The sequence below is a fragment of the Phaethon aethereus genome (genome assembly GCF_964289735.1).
Source record: "Phaethon aethereus genome assembly, chromosome: 3".
In the NCBI taxonomy this organism is placed as follows: Eukaryota; Metazoa; Chordata; class Aves; order Phaethontiformes; family Phaethontidae; genus Phaethon; species Phaethon aethereus.
Window position 1 is genome coordinate 76,746,679 of NC_138576.1, and position 18,888 is coordinate 76,765,566.

General features: G+C 45.3%; 2 protein-coding genes across 2 annotated transcripts; both read left to right on the plus strand.

Moving 5' to 3' along the window:
• Positions 1-451: 451 nt before the first annotated feature.
• Positions 452-3,829, plus strand: MRPL18 (mitochondrial ribosomal protein L18; the record flags this gene model as incomplete). The annotated part of the gene is made up of 4 exons (XM_081997281.1): positions 452-515; positions 1,254-1,434; positions 2,453-2,687; positions 2,927-3,829. 4 exons carry the CDS (start codon positions 452-454, stop codon positions 2,996-2,998), a joined length of 552 nt encoding a protein of 183 aa, XP_081853407.1. The 3' UTR covers positions 2,999-3,829.
• Positions 3,749-16,435, plus strand: PNLDC1 (PARN like ribonuclease domain containing exonuclease 1; the record flags this gene model as incomplete). The annotated part of the gene is made up of 19 exons (XM_081997278.1): positions 3,749-3,970; positions 4,446-4,503; positions 4,609-4,682; positions 5,661-5,694; positions 5,822-5,945; positions 7,433-7,521; positions 7,826-7,926; positions 9,063-9,139; positions 10,144-10,281; positions 11,214-11,283; positions 11,540-11,625; positions 11,853-11,908; positions 12,959-13,026; positions 13,905-13,958; positions 14,170-14,212; positions 14,760-14,859; positions 15,346-15,521; positions 15,716-15,814; positions 16,363-16,435. The coding sequence occupies exons 1-19, from the start codon at positions 3,895-3,897 to the stop codon at positions 16,433-16,435; spliced, it is 1,596 nt and encodes a 531-aa protein (XP_081853404.1). The 5' UTR covers positions 3,749-3,894.
• Between the last annotated feature and the right edge of the window lie 2,453 nt (positions 16,436-18,888).

Here is an 18,888-nt window from a genome sequence, read left to right on the forward strand (position 1 = left end):
CAGTTTTTGCAGCGGCTTTGGTCTCCATCCCGTGGCTTTGACAGGCGCCGAGAGAGGACGGGAGCACACCTCCGCGCCTTGCCCGGGGCGCCTGTCCGCTGCCTGGGCCCGACTCTCTTCCTTAGACCCGTTCCAGGAAACGTAGCCCCGGTCTCTGCAGAGCGGTGTCTCCTCGCGCCCTCTCTCCAAGCGGAAAAATTACAGTGCTTCCCCGACTCGAGGAGGAGCTTCGTGCTTTACTCTGTAAGACAAGACTGACACGCCCGTGCACAGGTGCAAACCGAGCCAGGCGGCTGTGTAGTCGGCGCTTCCCCGTGACATCATCAAGCGAGACGGAAGTGATCAGGACCAGCTTCCGGGGGAGGGTGCCAGCCTTGGCAAGATGGTGGCGCCCGGGTGGCCCTGAGCGGCGGTGACTGCTGTCTGAGGCCGTGGCGGTCACCAGCTCCCCATGGCGCTGAGCAGCCGCAGTCGCCTGCTGCTGGCGACTGGCGGGCTGCCGGCACGTGGAGCGGGTAAGCTCAGCCCCGCCGCGGTTTTTCCCGGCCGGGGCGCTCCGCGTCCCCCGTGTTGCCGGCCGAGTGCCGCTCCCAGGATGATCGGGCAGCCGGGTATCTTGGCGGGGCTGCTCCGCTGTGCGCGGGTTTCTGTCGGTGCCGGGCTCCCGCCTGTGACGGCCTTTCGGGCTGCTGTGGGACCGGGGCGCCTGCTGGCGCGTTTCCGGCCCGGGCGGGTGGTCTGACAAGGAGAGGCCCTGCCCGTCACTCTGGTGAGAGGTTTCCGCTGCCACTCTGGACCGAAAGGTTGTGTAGCAGAGTGAGTTTGCAAGCCTAACTCCAAATTCGCGTTTGTTAGCTTAATTAGTGACGATTTGTCTGACAGGATCGAGGATTTTTACCTTGTTATTTGGTAGCATGGTCACTGGTTCCTTGTGTAGTTCACTTTCAGTGTTTTGTAAACTGTTAATCCCAGGGACCTTCTAGTTATGCTTGAATTTATATTTTACATGCAAGTTTTGAACCACTGTTAAAACTTAATACGCTTTTTATTTTTAGCCTACAGTTCACCTCATAAGTTGGAGAAACTGTTTGAGCTCTGGTAATGCATCTATTTAGTGTTAAAAAAAAAAAAAAAGCTGATTTTGCCCTGCTGATTTTTACAAGCTCCATCATTCTATATTGTATTTATTCTACTGTCTGCACTGTGGATTTTTTTTTAAGTCTGTGGGATTTTATTTCCTGCTTTCCCCCAAGGTCTTCGTTTTGCATCAACTACAGCTGGTGTCAAAACTGAGACCAAAGTGGACACAAGCGACAATGAGATTGTTGCCCCAGACTTCACTAACAGGAATCCTCGCAACTTGGAGGAGTTGGCCCTGGCTAGGAAGGAGCGTGGCTGGAAGACAACGTGGCCAAAGCGTGAGTTCTGGTATAGGTGAGTTGGAAAGTCACCAGCAGAAATGAAGACTCCAAAAGAAAACAAAACAACAAACAAAACAAAAACCCCAAAACCCACCAGGTGGAAATTCTACAAAATGCACTTTGTGGGTTGCTGAATCAATCGCTCCCTTAGTTGTTCTTAAAAGGTGTCTTCTGTGTTCAGAGAACAGTAGGCTAGCAGCACATAAAAGCTAGCATATGCATTGAAGATCTTTCCCTCTGTTGTTAAGGTGGCAGTAATATTGCTTAAGCAACCTCTGTTTAATTTAGGATTCTCCTAGTCCTGTGCTGACCATGGATTGTCGTTTTATTTGAGGCACTTTAATAAAATAATCTGGGGTGGTGGTTTTTTGTTTGTTTGTTAGAAAATGCTGATTGCTTTTCCTCAGGAAAGTAAGTTCATTTTAAGCTGGGGATTCAAAATCATTATTTTGCTCTTTAGGGGAGAACTATGTCCAGTTTGTTCATATGTGGAAACCTGATACTGTCTCAGTGCAACAGAAAATAGCTGCTCCTGCTACTCTGTGGTTATGCATTGTGGCTTATGAAGTACTGCTTGACCACTTGCTGCTCCTGACAAGTTGTCACCTGCTGCATAAGCAGAAGCCTTACTGAAGTGGCTGCTTAGCAAACCTCAGGTTACGTGCTGGCTGGAGCAGTTCCCCTGATCTGGCTTGTGCGCTCCCGTACCATGCTGCGCCGGCATACAGTGCCTGGCTGATGTGAGTCTGGTGTAAGGCAGCCTAGCACTGTCACCTGCATAACTGGTGAAAAGCTGCTCTTGGAATTTCACTCTGTTGAACTGGTAAAATGAGTCCTATTTTATGTTCTCATAAAGTAAGCAAAAACCTAGATAAGAAAAGCAGTATTAAGAAACCATTATTGTATTAATAGCTCCAGCACATTCAGTTTTATTTAAAGTAAGTCACTTATGCATGTAAGCATTTGAATGTGTTCTTTTTTTATATCTGGAAAAGACACCCCATCCCATGTCCTTTCTTTTCTTCACTCAGATTACGGCTTGAGCGGACCCAGCGTTACGTAGAAGCCTTCGTTGAGCGCTGTAATGGAGATGTTGTAGTATCTGCCTCTACCCGGGAGTGGGCCATAAAGAGACACCTATACAGCCCCAAGGGAGTAACAGCATGCAAAAACCTTGGCCGTGTAATGGCACAGCGCTGCTTGGAAGCAGGAATCAACTTTGTGAACTTTAAAGCCGTTATTCCCTGGGAACGTCGTTGTGACTCGGCAAGTACCCATCTCCCTACACTTTGGCCCCTTTTTAAGCCTTAATTTTACTCCTTTTCACCGTTAGTTCTCGTTTGTGGCTTGACAGTCCCTTCTTGCAACACTCAGAAGGCAAGCCTGCTGTGCTTCAGCGAGGCTGTTCACCCCCGCCACACCAAGCAACGTCCCCGCTGCGACTGCAGTGCTGATGGCCTTTCCTTGTATTTATCCCCCTCCCTTCTCTCTCTCTCTCAAACAAGATTCAGGAATTTGAAAAAGCTATGGAGGAGGGTGGTGTTGTTCTGCGTGAGCCACGAAGAATCTATCAGTAATGTGGAGACGGCTGGGAAAACTTTCCAAGGAACAACCACCAATTCTTTTTGTGTGCGTACAGGTGCAGTGAAGGTTAAGAGCTGGAAAAAGTTGGAACATGGCATCTTACTATATAATAAAATGTTTTTAAATGCATGGAAATGTGTCTCATTCTTGATTCTAAAATCATCAGCACCTTTTCTTTAAGGCTAGGACAAACTGCTGTAGTTCATCCTCATGGACCAGCAGAATTTACTTCAGAATTCAATGATTTTAAAGTATATTTTATTTTTTATATTTTATTTTTGTCTTTGCTGTCATCTGAACTCTTTTAAATGCTTGATCCATTTTACACTGCCAGTCCCATTTAGCAAAAGGCAATGATTTATGTGCCTTCGTTTTCTGCGCCCGCCTGCTCCGCGACCGTGGGGGCCGGGCCTACCGGCTGGTGGCGTGCCTGCTGCCGCGGCCTTGCAGCCCGGGGGGGTGGATCTACGTCAGTGTTGAGCCCCTGCGTACAACAGCGCCAGAAAGGCCGTCCTGGAGTACATGCTAAATCCTTAGCGTTCAGCTGACGTCATTCTTAAAAAAAAAAAAAGCCCTTTTTTTTTTACTGAATTTTTACCTAGTAGCTGGTGCTGTGGCATAATACTGGGCCGTTGCGTGATCCCGCGGAAGACAAAGCCGCGCATCAGGAGCCGCCTCCGCCCAGCGGCTTCGCGCCTTTCGCGCCTGAATCTCCCCGCCTGCTGCGGCCGCGCCCCCGCCGCCGCTCGACCGGCGCTCTGTGGGGCCCGCCTGTTTTTGTCTTTTTTACTTCATTTTTTTTGAAGCCGAGGGCAAGAGCCGCCCCCCGCCCCCCCCCCCCCGGCGCAGCGCAGGCGCGGCGGGCCGGGGGCAAGCGCGGCGGCCTGCGATGGAGGTGGGGGCGGCGGGCTTCCAGTGGCAGCTGCCGCGCCTGCGGGGCCGCGTCCGCCGCGCGGCCTTCCTGGGTGAGCCGCAGGGCGGCGGGCCCTTGCCTGGCGGGGGGCGAGGCTGTAGCGACGCGGGCGCTGAGGTGTATTTTAGCGGGTAATGGCGGGTAGCAGAAGAGCGAACGCTGAGGCGCTTGGCTTGAAAACAGGCAGCGGAGGGGGGAAAGTGAGCGCCCTCCACGGTGCTGGCCTCGGCTCGGTGGGCTGGGGGCTCAGGGTGTGACTTACGGGGGAGGTGGACACGGGACAGGACATGCTACAAAGGGTGAGGCAGGCCCCCCGGGCGGGGGCTCCTTTCCTCATCCTGCCAAAGGGATGAGGCGAGAGGAGGCTCCAGGTTGCCTTTTCTCTTGAGCTTGTTACCGGTGGGTTTGACACAGAGGTTCTAGTGAAGAGAGGTGTTTCAGGGGGCCTTGTCCTGATGTTGGTGGGATGCATGCTTCATGTTTCAGATTTTTTTATGTGTGTGTGTGTGTTCTCTCCACCTCAACAGCCCTTGATATGGAATTTACTGGCTTACATTCAACTTTCACCCAAACTAATGAGCCCAGGTAAAGCTGTTGGGAGTTGAAATGTGAGGGACACTTGCTGCTCTAGCTTCGTTGCAAACCTTCTCGTTTCCGCTCCCCTTCCCCCAATTCTGGGTTTGTTCATAGCCTGTTTGATTCCCCTGCGGAGCGGTACCTGAAGGCCAGGCAGAGCGTTCAGCGCTTCACTGTTACGCAGCTTGGTAAGTGCTGTTCTGACACAGAAAACCATCTCCCAGGGTCCCAGTGGTCACTGGCTGCCCACCAGCTGGCGAGCCCTGCAGGTGGCTCTGGTCTTAATTCACTTGACACAGCTGTTTGTTTGCTGTGGTAAGGTTTTGGTTTGGTTTTTGGCCTCTCCCCGCCTCCCGAATTTTAATCCTATCAACTTTTTAATATTTTAAATAACTGAAAGTCAGGGATGCTGTATACCTTTTACTGGTCTAAAGTTGTTCATGTCTAAAGGTTGCTGATACAAACATGGGGCTTTTAAAAGAGCATGCAAGCAAGAAGTAGGTGACAACAGCTCATATTCAGGGCTGTGTCATTTGATATAGGGTGTGAGTAAGGGGACTATCAGAGAGGAAAATGAAGGCTAGTATTTCTGATATTCCAAAAATAATACAAAAAATCAACACAAGAAGGGGCGTGTTGTGGTGGAGGGCTATTGACAGTTAAGAACTAGTTAGAGGTCAAGAAACTAGCTCCAAAAATGTTTAAAATACTGTTCAAAGCCTTAGGCTATATAAGATCTTAACGTGCCTTTTAGAAATTAATAGGAAAAAAACCCAAACAACCTAAGTAGTAAAAAACATGTTTCAGTCCCCTGATGCTTAGCTCCTTCCAAATGCTTCTGTAGTGTAATTGGACCCCCACACACCTGTGTATGCATAGTCAGAGATTTTCATCACCAACTCACTTCTTCTCACCCATTGTTCAAGCCGTTTGCTATTTAATCAGACTTGACTCCTTTTCCCACTTAGCAGTAAAAACTTATCACCCTGCAGCTCTCAGGGAGCTGGGGAGCGGCCTGGCAGTTGCTGTGGAGATTTGCACTGTGGCGTTAGTGAATGGAAAACACACGCTCCTTCAGGGGATCCCCGCATCCCCTATCTAATATTCACGTCTGTAGACATCCAGCTAAACATTGCCATTTCAATGCAGGTTTCTCTCCCTCATAGGGCTGGCGATATTCTCAAATGAAAATTCACACAAGTAAGTAAAAAGCCATTTTCTGTTGTAATGAAGACAGTGCAGTTGAGACTGTATGCAGAATTCTCTTGGGAGTAGTTATGTACTTTCTTGTAATTATCTTCTAGAGAGATTTTTCTTTTCTTTGTAGATATGTGGTGCATTCATACAACTTTTTTCTCTTTCCCTCAACGTTGGGAGTTGCGGATGTCGAATTCACCCTCTCTGCATCTAGCATTCAGTTCCTGTCTCATTATGGCTTTGACTATAATAAGGTACGTAATCTCTCTGCCAGGAATCTAAAACAGAGGAAATCTGTGCAATTACAGGAGAAATATATACACACACAGAGAGGATTATATTATTATACAGGATTAATATCCCTAAATGCTACATTTCTGGGGTAAACAGCATCTTGGTAACATAGGAATATGTTATGTGGTTCATTATCAGCAGGGAGAGCGAGTGCTTTTTTTTCTGAACTGTCCTAGAGGCAATAACTACATCTTTGTCAGCCTAGGACAGATTTCTCCACCTCAAAAGGAGGAAACCTATCTCTGATGAGCTGAGAAGAGCAGCTACTAAGCAGACCCCAAGGGGAGTCTTTACTAGCCATGAAGGCAGGGAAGTCTCAGATTACCTGTATCTTATGTATTGCTATATGTCCCATAAAATGCAGACTATGTTGTCACATAAGAGCACTGTTGAGCAGTTATGGACAGGAAGGCCAAGTGCCAGGTCCTGCACTTGGGTCACAACAACTCCAAGCAACACTACAGGCTTGGGGAGGAGTGGCTGGAAACCCACCCAGCAGAAAAGGACCTGGGGGTGCTGGTCGACAGCCAGCTGAACATGAGCCAGCAGTGTGCCAAGGTGGCCCAATAGCATCCTGGCCTGTATCAGAAATAGTGTGGCCAGCAGGAGTAGGGAAGTGATTGTGCCTCTGTACTTGGCACAGGTGAGGCTGCACCTCAAATCCTGTGTTCAGTTTTGGGCCCCTCACTACAAGAAGGACGTTGAGGTGCTGGAGCGTGTCCAGAGAAGGGCAGTGAAGCTGGTGAGGGGTCTGGAGCACAAGTCTTATGAGCAGTAGCTGCGGGAACTGAGGTTGTTTAGTCTGGAGAAGAGGAGGCTGAGGGGAGACCTTATCGCTCTCTACAACTACCTGAAAGGGGGTTGTGGTGAGGTGGGTGTTGGTCTCTTCTCCCAAGTAACAAGTGATAGGACAAGAGGAAACGGCCTCAAGTTGTGCAAGGGGAGGTTTAGATTGGATATTAGGAAAAATTTCTTCACCAAAAGGGTTGTCAAACTTTGGAACAGGCTGCCCAGGGAAGTGCTTGAGTTACTGTCCCTGGAGATATTTAAAAGACATGTAGATGTGGCGCTTAGGGACATGGTTTAGTTGTGGACTTGGCAGTGTTAGGTTTATGGTTGGACTTGATCTTAAACTTTTTTTCCAACCTAAATGATTCTAGGATTCTTCTATGATCTCATTAAAGGAAAGGTAAAAGCAGAGCAAAAAAAATTATTACAGTTGACAAAAATCCTTTTCTTTTCTCCATACATAAACATGTTTTCCTTTATGTATGAATGCATCTTGGATTACCAATAGTTTGTATTTTTGAAGAGGATATTCTGAGAATGAGGAACACCAGTATCTCCCAAATATATGCCGGTTTTGGACCTGGTTAACCTGCTGTTTTCTAATTTGCTGCAAGAAAGTCTAGGGGAGAGTAACCTGGCATTTTTTCTTCCCCCTCAGTTCCTCAAAGATGGAATCCCGTACATGAATGAGGTACAGGAGAAGATCCTTAGCCAGCATCTCTTAGTGGGTAGCTGGAAAGTCAGCAGGTGAGCGCTATTCAGAGAGCTGGCTCCTCAGTACTGAGGATATTTGTCTTAGTGAAGAGGAGTTGTCAACACAGATCACATTTCGTAGAAATACTAAAGTCTACTGGTCTGAATGCCTTGCTGCCAGCTGTTCTAGTATGCTGTGGTTTGTCTGAAGGAAGACTGAGATCACAGGATACAATCTGGAGAGTTGGGCGAATGTTGGGAGATCAGATGCTTTTGTATTCCCACAGCAGCACACAAGGCTTCATCTGTAAAGAGCTTTTTGTCACACTCTGCCTCATTCACCCTGATCCTGCTTTAGTGCTCTGGACAGGGGTGTGCTGAAGAAGGCTATTGATGAAGTGACCTGTTGGATAGCTGCAGCAGAGGAAGAGGAGACTATGATTCTGCGAGATCTGAGTGGTATGAAACAGGGTGTCTCCCTTAGGCACCTGTGGGCTCTGAGTGGCTTCATCACTTCTCCTGAACCTCTGGGGCTGCTACTGTCCTTTGCTGCCTGTTCTGTTAAACTGCTCTGTTGAGGGTGAAAGCATCTGTGCCCATCCTGTCTTTACAACTCTTTGCCCCTGTCTGTGCCTCGGTTCCTGTCAGACATTCATCTCTGCGCTCTGCTTTTCTGCTCCCTTTGGGTGTGGTGGGTTTTTTTGTAGTAGAAGTGGATGTTTAGGTGCTTGGAGCATGCTTTGTGGTAACTGACTTCCATTTCATGCTTCTTCAGAGCAGCAGCTGGAGAATTTGTAGTTGCTCTGGATCAGGACAACTTTGACTTGTTTTAAATCCTGGGTGATCTGGATTTTGTTTGTTTTCCTCCCCTTGGAGGACAGAAAGGTGGATCTCCTTTCAGAGTTTGTTTCTTCTCATGTGGAGCAACAAGGAGGCTCATGGGGGATAAATGTGCCAGTGGGGATAAACAGGCCATGTACCACCCATGTTAGCTTTTGGGAGCATGATAGCAGAGCTGAGGAATTTCTGTGCTGTTTTGGAGGAGTTGAGGGACAGGAAATTGTAGCAGAGAGTATTTTTTAGGTTTGCTTACAGAAACCAAATCAATTGTTTAGGTCAGGGAATAAAATACAGAGAAGTTTAGGAAGGGCAGAAAGTATTTAAGCCTTTGTCTGTTGATGCTTTTTTGTAGAGTGTGAAATACAGAGGGTGGGGAGTGTACTGTGTTTTGTATCTGCTATGTAGCTGTAGTAGGTATAATACTGATACTTTAATAGGGTCTGGCAATGGTGAGCACCTGTGACAAGACAGGTATTTATTTAAGTAAGCAGTAAGATTGATCAAGGTGTCTTTTTGAATGCTGTTCAGAAGACTGGGTTAGTTGCTTATCAACTGTGGAGGAAAATGCATTGGTACTCCTTTTCTGTGCTTGGCTTCTGGGTATGTTGCTCTGAAACCTTCCAAAACCACAGCCAGCCTTTTCCAGAGTAGTAGCCTTCCTCCCTCCTCTTTTCAGTTAAGTCTTTTGCTTTCCTCTGTGTCCTCACAAAAGCTTATTTGCCTGCAGTTCTCACTGTGACTTTTTTTGGTCTCAGACTATCAGATGTTTGAAGTTCAGCTGGTTCTGAGACAGGCTCTCCAAAATGTTTGGACACAGCCTCTTGGAGACAAGGTGAGTTGGAAATGTGGACTTTTTGAAAAGAGGGTTTCTATCTAGACAGATAGGACTGGCATTCTTGCAGGGACTCTGAAATGTTGCTTGTATGTTTAATAACAGATGCAGGAGAAGGAGGAGAAGACAATGACAAAGAAATGTCTGGGAAGTGTTGATGTGGGGATCCCAAGAAAAGGGATCTAGAAAAGCGAGTAACTTTAGTTTCTGTTTGTCCTGTAGCCACAAAATATCTTGAGCTGGAAGTGCTTGTCCTTGGGGCACTTCTAGAGGGACCCTTTCTGTGTCTCCAGACTTCTTTAGATCTGTCCTTCAATACCTCCACAAGAATGTACAGGTTTTAGGCTTTTTTTTTTTTGTGGTTTTCCTTTGCTGACTTTTGCCTTGTAATTGCTTTGAAGACTTACACTGTCTGTTACATGGCTTGCTGTTTCATTATTTGCTATTGCTATTTTACATGTGGTGCAATATCTTCTGAATTAAACCTATAGCTGTGGACTTCTCGAAACATAGTATGAGTATGATACCAGTCAGTTGCTTAGCAGTAGATTACAGAAGTTGTGGGGTGGCTTTTTTTTTTCACTAGTACTATTTTGGTCTGATAACCAGTGTCAACAGAGTGACAGATTTACCCAGCCTTCTCATCTGAAGCATAGCCTTTGGGGACTCAGTTTGTGTGATTGCTGTTTGTTTCTGTTTTTCAGTGCCATAAACTTACCATATTAGTGTCAAGTTAAATTGAATTATGTTTGTGGTAGGAACCATCCTTTTACAAGGATGGTTGCATTAATAAGATGCTCTTAGAGGAGGTCTCTTTTGTTACTGGTGCACTGATCTCCATATGGGAGATAAGTGAGACAGTCCTGAGGTCCCAGAGGGTGCACTATTTCTCCATCCTTCATAGCCAAGAAGCTGAATTTGTCCTCAGCTTTACTGAACTCCAGTAAGCAATGTATATACAACTAGCATGGGAGGCTGAGATACCTGATGACTGTTCTTTTCAGGTAATGGTGAAAAAAGTGAGTCCACAGCATCGTCAGCTTCTGGAAAACTCTCCTTATGACTACTGCCAAAAGGAGCTCATCCTGCTGTCTGCCCGGGGCTTCACCAACCTCTTCCAGACACTTGTTGAAGCCAAGAAGGTAAAATGCCTCATCCCTACTCTCATTTTTCATCTCTTTTTGATATTCGTACTGAATGTAGAGGGATGATTAAAGCTGAAGTAGTAATTTGTATTAAATGACTCAACTCATTCAGTGTGATCATCTTGTTTAGTTGTCAGTAAAATGGAATTCTTAGGTTGCAGTCATGGTTAGAAAAAATGAGCGTTGAGCATTACATCTTCTTACTGACTGGGTCCCACTCCCAAAGCATGCTCAGAGTTATGGATCCAAACACTAGATTTCCCTGTGTTACTTTTCTGTTACTCCTGAAAACCAGATGCAGCTGGGGAGAGTGAGACAGAACCCATTCTGCAATGTGTTTCTTGTGTCACTTGAGAAAATGCGGGAGTCTGCAATGTTGAAAATCCTTGTGTTACGCAGCATGAGTCACCGTCTAGGAAAGCTGAGCAGATTCTTGCCTTTTGGGCAAGTTACGCTTTTCAGCATGTGACAGACCAGTTTATTGGACCATGTGGACTATTGGTCTCATTATGTGTGGAAATTCTGATATTCTTTATGCAGATTATTGAATGAATTTCAGCTTCAGAAGACTATGGGTGATGTGCAGGCAAAGGCTGTCCCTTCCCTTGTGAGTGAGCCTATAAATCTGATCACTGGAAGATTTTACCAGTGTTCAGCTGAACTGAGAATCCACCTAGCTCCTTAGGTCTGCTCAAACTAGAATGCTGCTGAAAAATTGCCCTCCTCAGAAAGTCCGCAAGTCTGATTTCCTGAAAGCAGTAGTCCTCCTGTGAGCTTTGCACCCTGAGTGACTTCTGGATGAGCGTGTGTGGATGCTGTCCGCTGGAGGAAAGGATTACAGCTGTTGAGCATGCCTAAAATTGGTTATATCTGAGCTCTCTTAATGGCCCATTAGAGCATATTTTTTATGTTCTGTGTTCTTCCTGTAGCCCCTGGTGGGACACAACATGCTTATGGACCTTATGCATCTTCATGACAAGTTCTACAAGCCCCTTCCAGGTAATGCTGTACACAGCTGCTGTCCCCTGGCTGCTGCCTTTGCAGCGGGGATGGGGACAGTAAGCACAGTGGTCATTTGCCACCCCAGCCACCCACAGTTCTTAGCAAGCAGCAGTGCTAGTTGCTTCTTCTGAGCTCTAACTGCTGGAGTGGTGCATTGTTCCTCTGACTTCACCTCTCTTTCTTATTCCTTTGAAATACCATTGGCTTTTCCTCAGTTTTACGATGTCTTTCTCCACATGTGTTCTGCATTCAGAAAGCTATGAGGAGTTTAAAAAGAACATTCACAACCTGTTTCCTGTCCTCATAGACACCAAGACTGTAACAAAATCCATCTGGAAGGTGAGATGCGAAGGTCTTTTTGTTTGGAGTTAAAGCTTGTCTCTCACCCAAAAGAGAGGGTATCTTTCCTTAGTGCCCTGTGGTTACAGAACCGTCACCAGTTCTCAGTGTTGCCCTGAGACATTCTCATTTTAGATCTCATTTAATACATCAGCAATACCGCTAAATGAGCTCACTTACCACGAGGACTGTCTTGGTTGGTTTTCTAACATGTTCTTCTTTTATAGAAATGTCCGTTTCCTCGAGTATCTAATCTTTTGGAGACGTATACGGTTTTGTGCAGGTAAGTGGTGGGCTATAAAGCCTTCAGCAATCCCTTTGTTTTCTTGTGAAAGATATTTCAAAGTCAGTCATTTCATAAGTTGCTACTTTCCCTCCTCCCAAATGTTTTTCATCTGGTTTCTTGTCTTTCTAAATTTAAGAGCAAAAGATTTGCTCATCTTTCTTAGAAAGTAATTGTGCAGTAAATTACTTGTTCTAAGTTTGGCTTGCAGACAGCCTTATATACCACTTTAGAGTTGTATGTTGCTTAGGTTGTGTTATGAAATGAGTGAGTTTCAGTTCTCAGGGAAAATACACCCTAATTTCAAATGACAGCTTGCAAGAAAGGGTTATACTGAGCCCAGAGCAGTAACTAAATACAATGTTCAAATGGAGCAGATGTGTAGATACAGTATCTCGTGAGCTTAGGCATGATGTGGTTAGAAGAGTTCTCTCGTTTTTTTTTTTTACACTTCTTTTGTGGATAAATTGTTTTCATGTCAATTTTGCTGGGAAAAGTAAAATTCTGCCTCTTCCCCCTCACCACCTACTTCCAAGAAGGAGATGCAAAATTAGTGCTTATAAAAACAGTACTGGGATTCTGGGTTTTCTTGTTTGTTTGGTTTAGCAGTTTCAGACTGCAGATTCTCACCAGTTTTTATGCTTCTTTGGTCTTTTATTTCAGTCATTCTATGGGTATCTGTTTATTAATCTATCCTCCAGTGTACCCCATTCAAATAGAACCGTCTAGTCAACCCCTTTCCTTTAATTTTTTCCATTAATTTTTAGTTCTGTTCACATTTTTTTGTATGCAGTTAGAGCAGATTTGCTGCTTAGAAGGTCTGGCTGGGGAAGGAGACTGAGGGAGTACTTAGGAGTTAGTTTTCAGGAAGAAAACCAGTAGATGTTATTCAGATAAGCATCTTTAGCCTTTTCATAGAATACTACCAAAGTTCCTTCTAAAGTCTTCAGTAGCTTTTTCTGAAATGAAGCCACAGGTCATTGGAGAACAGTAAATAGTCTCTAATGTACTGAGGAAAGACAAAAATCTTACACATCCGCTTGTCTTCAGCAGCAACCTAAATCCCCAAGATCCAGCCTGCCCAGTGATAGTTCTTGCAAGTGACTGCTCACAATATGGTATGTTCTTAAGCAAATCTTCAAAGTCGGGTAGCTGAAAGGGTTTTGTTTTGCTCTGTGGATGTCCACATGCAGCACGAGTGGGTGCCAGTGGGTATACTGAATTTGCACGGAGGTGCCGATACACATTTTTGTCCAGACCCAAAGCGTGGGCTCCCAAAACGTCATGTGTTCGTCATGTCCCTGGTAGCTGCCAAGGGTGATGCAGGGCAGGTTTGCATTGTCTGCTAGCAGAAATGGCATTTACACTAAGCTGGGCTGAATGGAGCCCAACTTGGGGCTGTGAAGAGTTGGTAGCCCTTGGAAGGAGCAAGGGGAGGTGGGAAACAGCGGTCCTAGCCTGGAAAATAGTGTGAGCTAATGGCAGGGAGGTCCCAGAAAGTAGCAGGAGCTTGGTGGCTCATGTGCAGCACTAGTGGTGCTGTGTGCACAGGAGGTTGTGTTCCTGCACACATGGTGTGATACCAGCTGCAAGGCAGACATTTCCTGGCTTCTCCTGGCAGCATGATATCCTGCAGCGCAGGGCCTCCTGTGTTTTGAAGTGGTTCCCATACCAGTAATAAATGTATACAGCACAATTTGGTTTAGATCTTCATGAATGTTAAGGTTTTTTTAATGTGCATCTCGTTAAGCCTTTCAGCCATTTGTGTAACTGCTCCCTTTTTGTTAGTGGTGTTTTAAAATGCATATAGAGGCATAGACTTTCTACGGTGTGTAAAGGTTTCAGGGTGAGGAACAAAATCAGAGCTGAAGGGCAGGTGGGGGAAACTCCAAAACAAACAGTGGCTCTTAACAAATGTTAGGATTCCACAGTGGAGTGGTTTCCACAGCATGCTAAAGGTGTTTACTCCTTTTTGATTTTTGCCGGACACTTACAGGTGAGAAGTCGTCTCCTCATGAGGCAGGCTATGATGCATTTCTTTGTGGTTCAGGTAAAACGCTTCTTCAACACTTCTTCAGAGTTTGTGTTGGGACTTGGCAATTCATTTCCTGCTCTGTAGCTCTATTTGATGCTAAGAAATATTTGTTTATATAGAGTCTGTTGCTTTTAGTAACTTAGCTTCAGTGAGTTTTTGCTTTCCATTTGTTTAGTTATGTTTCTTTAGTGTTGTTCTAATGCCACCTCATTATTCCTCCTTCTAGTTCTTCTGAAGTCAGCTCATTTGCTACTGTGCAGATCCACAAAGTGAGTGATGTTTAAATGTTTACTGAAAATTGCATTAGATGGATGGGTCCTATGGAAAACAGTCGTCAGTTCTCTCTGGCTGACTTTTTGTTTTGCAGGCTGGCCTTCCATTGGATAAGAGAAAGTGTTATTAGAAATGTCACTGTTATAATTAGATTTTTATTTTATAAATCTGAAAGTAGTAGCTTTATGTCAAAGCTGACATTTAAAAAATTAAATCAGGGGCCATGCCATGGCTCAGAGGTTGGGAAATGACACTGTGACTCCTTTATCCTTGAACAAGCTCTCCAGTTCAGTTCACTTGGGTAAGGGTCAAATCATTTTCCATTAGTTTCCCTTTTTGAAATCTGCGTGATTCAGTGCCTTCAGTTAAATTCCTAAGAGGCAACTGTTCAAATTCCTTCCCTTTGCTTGCAGCTTTTCTGAAATGCCTATTTTGTCACTAGTTAAAGAGCTTCTTCAGGAGCTCTGTGCTCCAGAGGCTCTGTGCAGTAGCAGTGCAGCACTGGAGAAACAAAACTTTGTTCCATTTTGTTTTCTGATGTAGTGGTGCAGTGGAAGCTGATCCTTCTTTCCCTCAGTATCTCACCGTGTTAGCCGAGTATCTGAACAAAGTGAATTTCATCCGAGGTGGTGTTTCAAGCATTGTGCGTATGAATGGCAGGTCTGTGACCAGTTTGTGGGGTGCATAGGTCAGTAGCCTAGTTGATGGCTTCATTAGAGGAGAAAAATCCACCAGTGCCTGGGCCCACCTTGGCAGAAGTTGCCATCATACAAATGACACAATTGACCTTTCAAAATGGCAAATGAGTTGAATTTCTGCTTTCTGAAATGTTTTAATATTCTTACCCTGTAAGAGGCCATTAGTCAGTTTATGCTGTCCTAATTCTCTTTGCTCTGCAAGAGAGCTTGCTGTTTCTCTGATGGTTTCTCCATGGTAATTGTGACAGTTTGCTTTTATGACTCATGTTTAGAAGAATCTTGGGAGAAAAGAAAAATATTTTTACATCAACAGCTGTGTTGTACAACCTGTCTTATTTATGTGAGAAGTTTTGCATATTTTTTGTTTGTATTAGTAGTGCTTCTGTAGTATTTCTGAACTCAGATATGTCTCAGTGTTGTACATTTTCCAGAATTTTTCTGGGGAAGATGCTCCTTGCCAACGTCCCCCTCTCTTGGTTGTCCATGTCCGAGGCTGGCCAGGGCTGAATGAAAGGCAGATTTACCAAGAGTTTAAAGCTCTGTGTCGCTTTGATGTCAGACGGCTTTCAAAGAACCAATTCATTCTGCTCTCCAATAAATTTAAGCAGTAAGTGACCACAAAGTCTTAATATTTGATCCTCTTTGATCCAAGTCTTCATCCCACCCTCCCTCAGCTGTGACAACTCTTAGATAAAGATTCCTGTCCTGAGCTGTGGGATGCTGCAAGCAGCCTGCAAGCCACGGCTCATGACATCTGCTTTCATTACAAGCCACAGCTCATGACATCTGCTTTCATTACAGCGTCAGGCTTGTCCTGCGAGACTATAAGCATCACCCTCATCTGCGGGTTTCCATCTATCGCCACTGGAGGCACTCCCCGCGCATCAACTGCCTGCTGCAGTGAGTGATGGAAATTGCAGGAACGGGGAGGGGGAAAGGCAGTCCTTTCAGGGTGCTTGGCCCTCTCACAGCATCAGTCTGCCACCCTTTTGCAAAGTCCTTCTGCCAGCCCTTCAGGAGAACAGGGGTTCAGAAGCAGGATCACTTGCTGACTGCTGGGTGGCTACTTGTGAGCTTTCAGCCCTGGGCAACTGGACTTTAACCTTGATCCTGATTAACCAGGGAATGTTACCCCATGGATAGCACAAAACAGACAGAGGGTTATCTTAATGACCTGTAGTGCTAGCTCTAAGCTTGAGGAGAGAGAGGCAGAGTCTCCCAGGTGTGGGATGGATGTGTTTTTTCTACAGCCGAGTCAAAAGCTCGCTAGTAGGAGAGAACTCCAGATTCAAAGTGCACTCCTCTCATGAGGCAGTGACTGTGGTGCTCGTGAAGGGTTAATTTCTGGCCTGACACAGTTTGGAAAAGAACCTCAGTGCTTCATGAGAACAAAATCAATCCCTAAATACAAGTAGCCTAACAGCATTTTTATTATTCTTGCCCTTTAGAGTCTCTGGTATTGTGGCACTGTGGTCGCTCTTGGCCTTTGTACTCGGAGGAGCTCCGTGCTGTTCGTTCTAAAGGACTGCCTTACAGATGAGACGTCAAGAACACAGATCTTACTTTTGTGTTTGTCTATGTTTTTGTTTCATTTCATTCAGTAAACTATGGGCCGGGGGGGAGAAAAGCTATGAATAGTGTTTTTAATTGCTTTCTTGGAAATGTGTTTTTAAAGAGAATGTGTCGGTTTCCAATTTGTGGTATTTTGTAATCTGTTCAAAGCATAGTCCCCTCCTGAAAGGGGAGAGATGGTTCTTTTGATGCCTAATTTACCCTGATCCTCTATTGGTTCTTCACAGCTATGCATAACCCCAGTTTGTTCCCAGTGCTTGTGCTGCTGCCTAAAACACAATTCTGATGAAGTTCAGGAAGTTAAGAAATGAAAGGGGCTATTTTTAGCTTCAATTGTAAAGCAGGGGAAATGTCACTGTTAACCGAATGAAAATGGGCAGAGTTGATGGAGAAACCACTCTGCGGGCTCATGAAGGATTCTGGGGAAGAGTAAATAATTTGCAGTGTTGTTGGTGTTGTGCAGTGGTATTTTCAATGGCAGTGGCGCTGAGGATAAACACAGATAAGTGGAATTTATCAGCTTCCAATTTGTAGAATATACACAGGTCAGGTGAGTGGGCACACATTTTTGTTTGCTTCTAGTATGCAGCACGTGAGCAGTCCTTTATCCAAAAAATACCATGACACATGCTTTGTTGATCAGTTTCTCTGGTATCTCTGGACTATTTTTCAGTCCAGGGAGTGTGGTCTTCAGAAATTTTTCTTATTTTCCTTCTCTTCTTAAAAAAACAACCCATTGATCCATGGTTTCCAAATATTGGTCCCTAGATTTCATCAGTCAGACCTAACTGGATGGGACCCACGGTCATCTAATATGTAGAAATCTGCCTTTAATTGACTCTAAAATGGGAGATGCTGCAGGTGTACCTGAAGACCATGTGCTCTCTGCTGCTAACGGTTTGCTGCTTTGCTGCTCCTTAAGAGAAAAGGGCAGCGTATCTTCAGATGTGGCTCTCGAGTTCTGCACAGCCTGTGGTTTAAAGCTCTTACTTCACAAGCCAGACAAGTAACTGACTTCTTGATGATTTTTTTTTTTTTTTTTTGGTAACCCCTGCAGTTACCAAAACGGGGTTCTCTGTCACTTACACTGGTATTTGAAGGAACGCTATATCTCCCTGTTTATTCTGTTACTTTTTTCTGTCTTTTAGCATCATTAGACACCCCTCCTTGTGTCAAGGAGATCACAGGCTCTGTGTGTTGTGTAGATTTGGTAGAATTCACACCGTTACATGCAGCAGCGTGGATTTTCCCATGAAAACATTCTTCTTGCATTATGTTCCTCCAGATCATAAGCCCCTTGTTCTCTGGGGTCTGGGTTCAGCTAGCTGCTCAAACCTGGGGCAATGCAGCCTCACTTGCATCTAATCTTTGCAATCTGGGAATCGTGAAGATGTAGATGCTGTTACCTTTGAGAAGCACAGCAGTTTTTAAGGGAGCATGCACTTTGAAGGAACAAAGAAATTGTTTGTTCTATCTTTAAATTTTGTTCCCTCCTCCCATTTTCTTCTCAGACAAATTATGAATTAGTTCTCTGCAGTACTGTTCTCTCTCTTGGCTCATCCTCTAGAGAAATACACTTCCCCTGGAAGAAAGCAGAGGTCCTTTCACCCCTTTTTGAGAAGTAGCCCATGGGTTTGACCGTGCCTTCTCCCTTTCCAAGGGACAGCAGCAGAGTGTTGTGAGTCAAGAGACTTGGCTTTGCTGCGTTAGAGCTGGGAGAACTTATAAATAACAATTGCTGTAGATCTACTAGGTTCCTACTATAAATCAGTTAAGTTTACATGCAGGGTAAATGCATGAAGAAATGAGAGTGGGTTGGGTATATTCTGATCTCCCTCCTAGGGGAGAATTTACAGAAACAAATTGCCTGTTTGTAATAACCCAGGGTCACTCACTGCTCAGAGCCTTTTAAAGACATCAATCAGCTGTACTAGCAGTCAATTCCCACGAAATGGGTTAGCTGGGGGCTACTCGAACAAATCAGAGCGGCAACTTTTAGCTGTGGGAACAGATTTACAAGTTTTTCTGAGCGGCCATAGATGAAGACAAAATCTCCCTGAACATGCCAGTCTGGCCACTCCGACCTCAGCTGTTGCTTTTGCTCCAGGCTAGGGAATTGTTAGTAATTGAAGTTGGAAGAATCAAAGGTAGTTCAGGTTATGCCTGTTCCTGCATGTCTCCTGCAAGGAGTAGGGGGTACTTCTGATTCTTGTGAAGCCAATTCAAGGTGTTGCAACCTGCCTCGTAACTCCGGCTCTGAAGAGGCGCTTGTCAAAGTTGCTGAGGGGCTCTGAGGGCTGGCAGCTCAGAAAATCAAGCCTGCCTTTCTAAGACAGCGATAAGACCACAGCAAAGACCCTAGCAGCAGTTGCAGCACATCTGTTTCTCAGCAGTATGAGAAA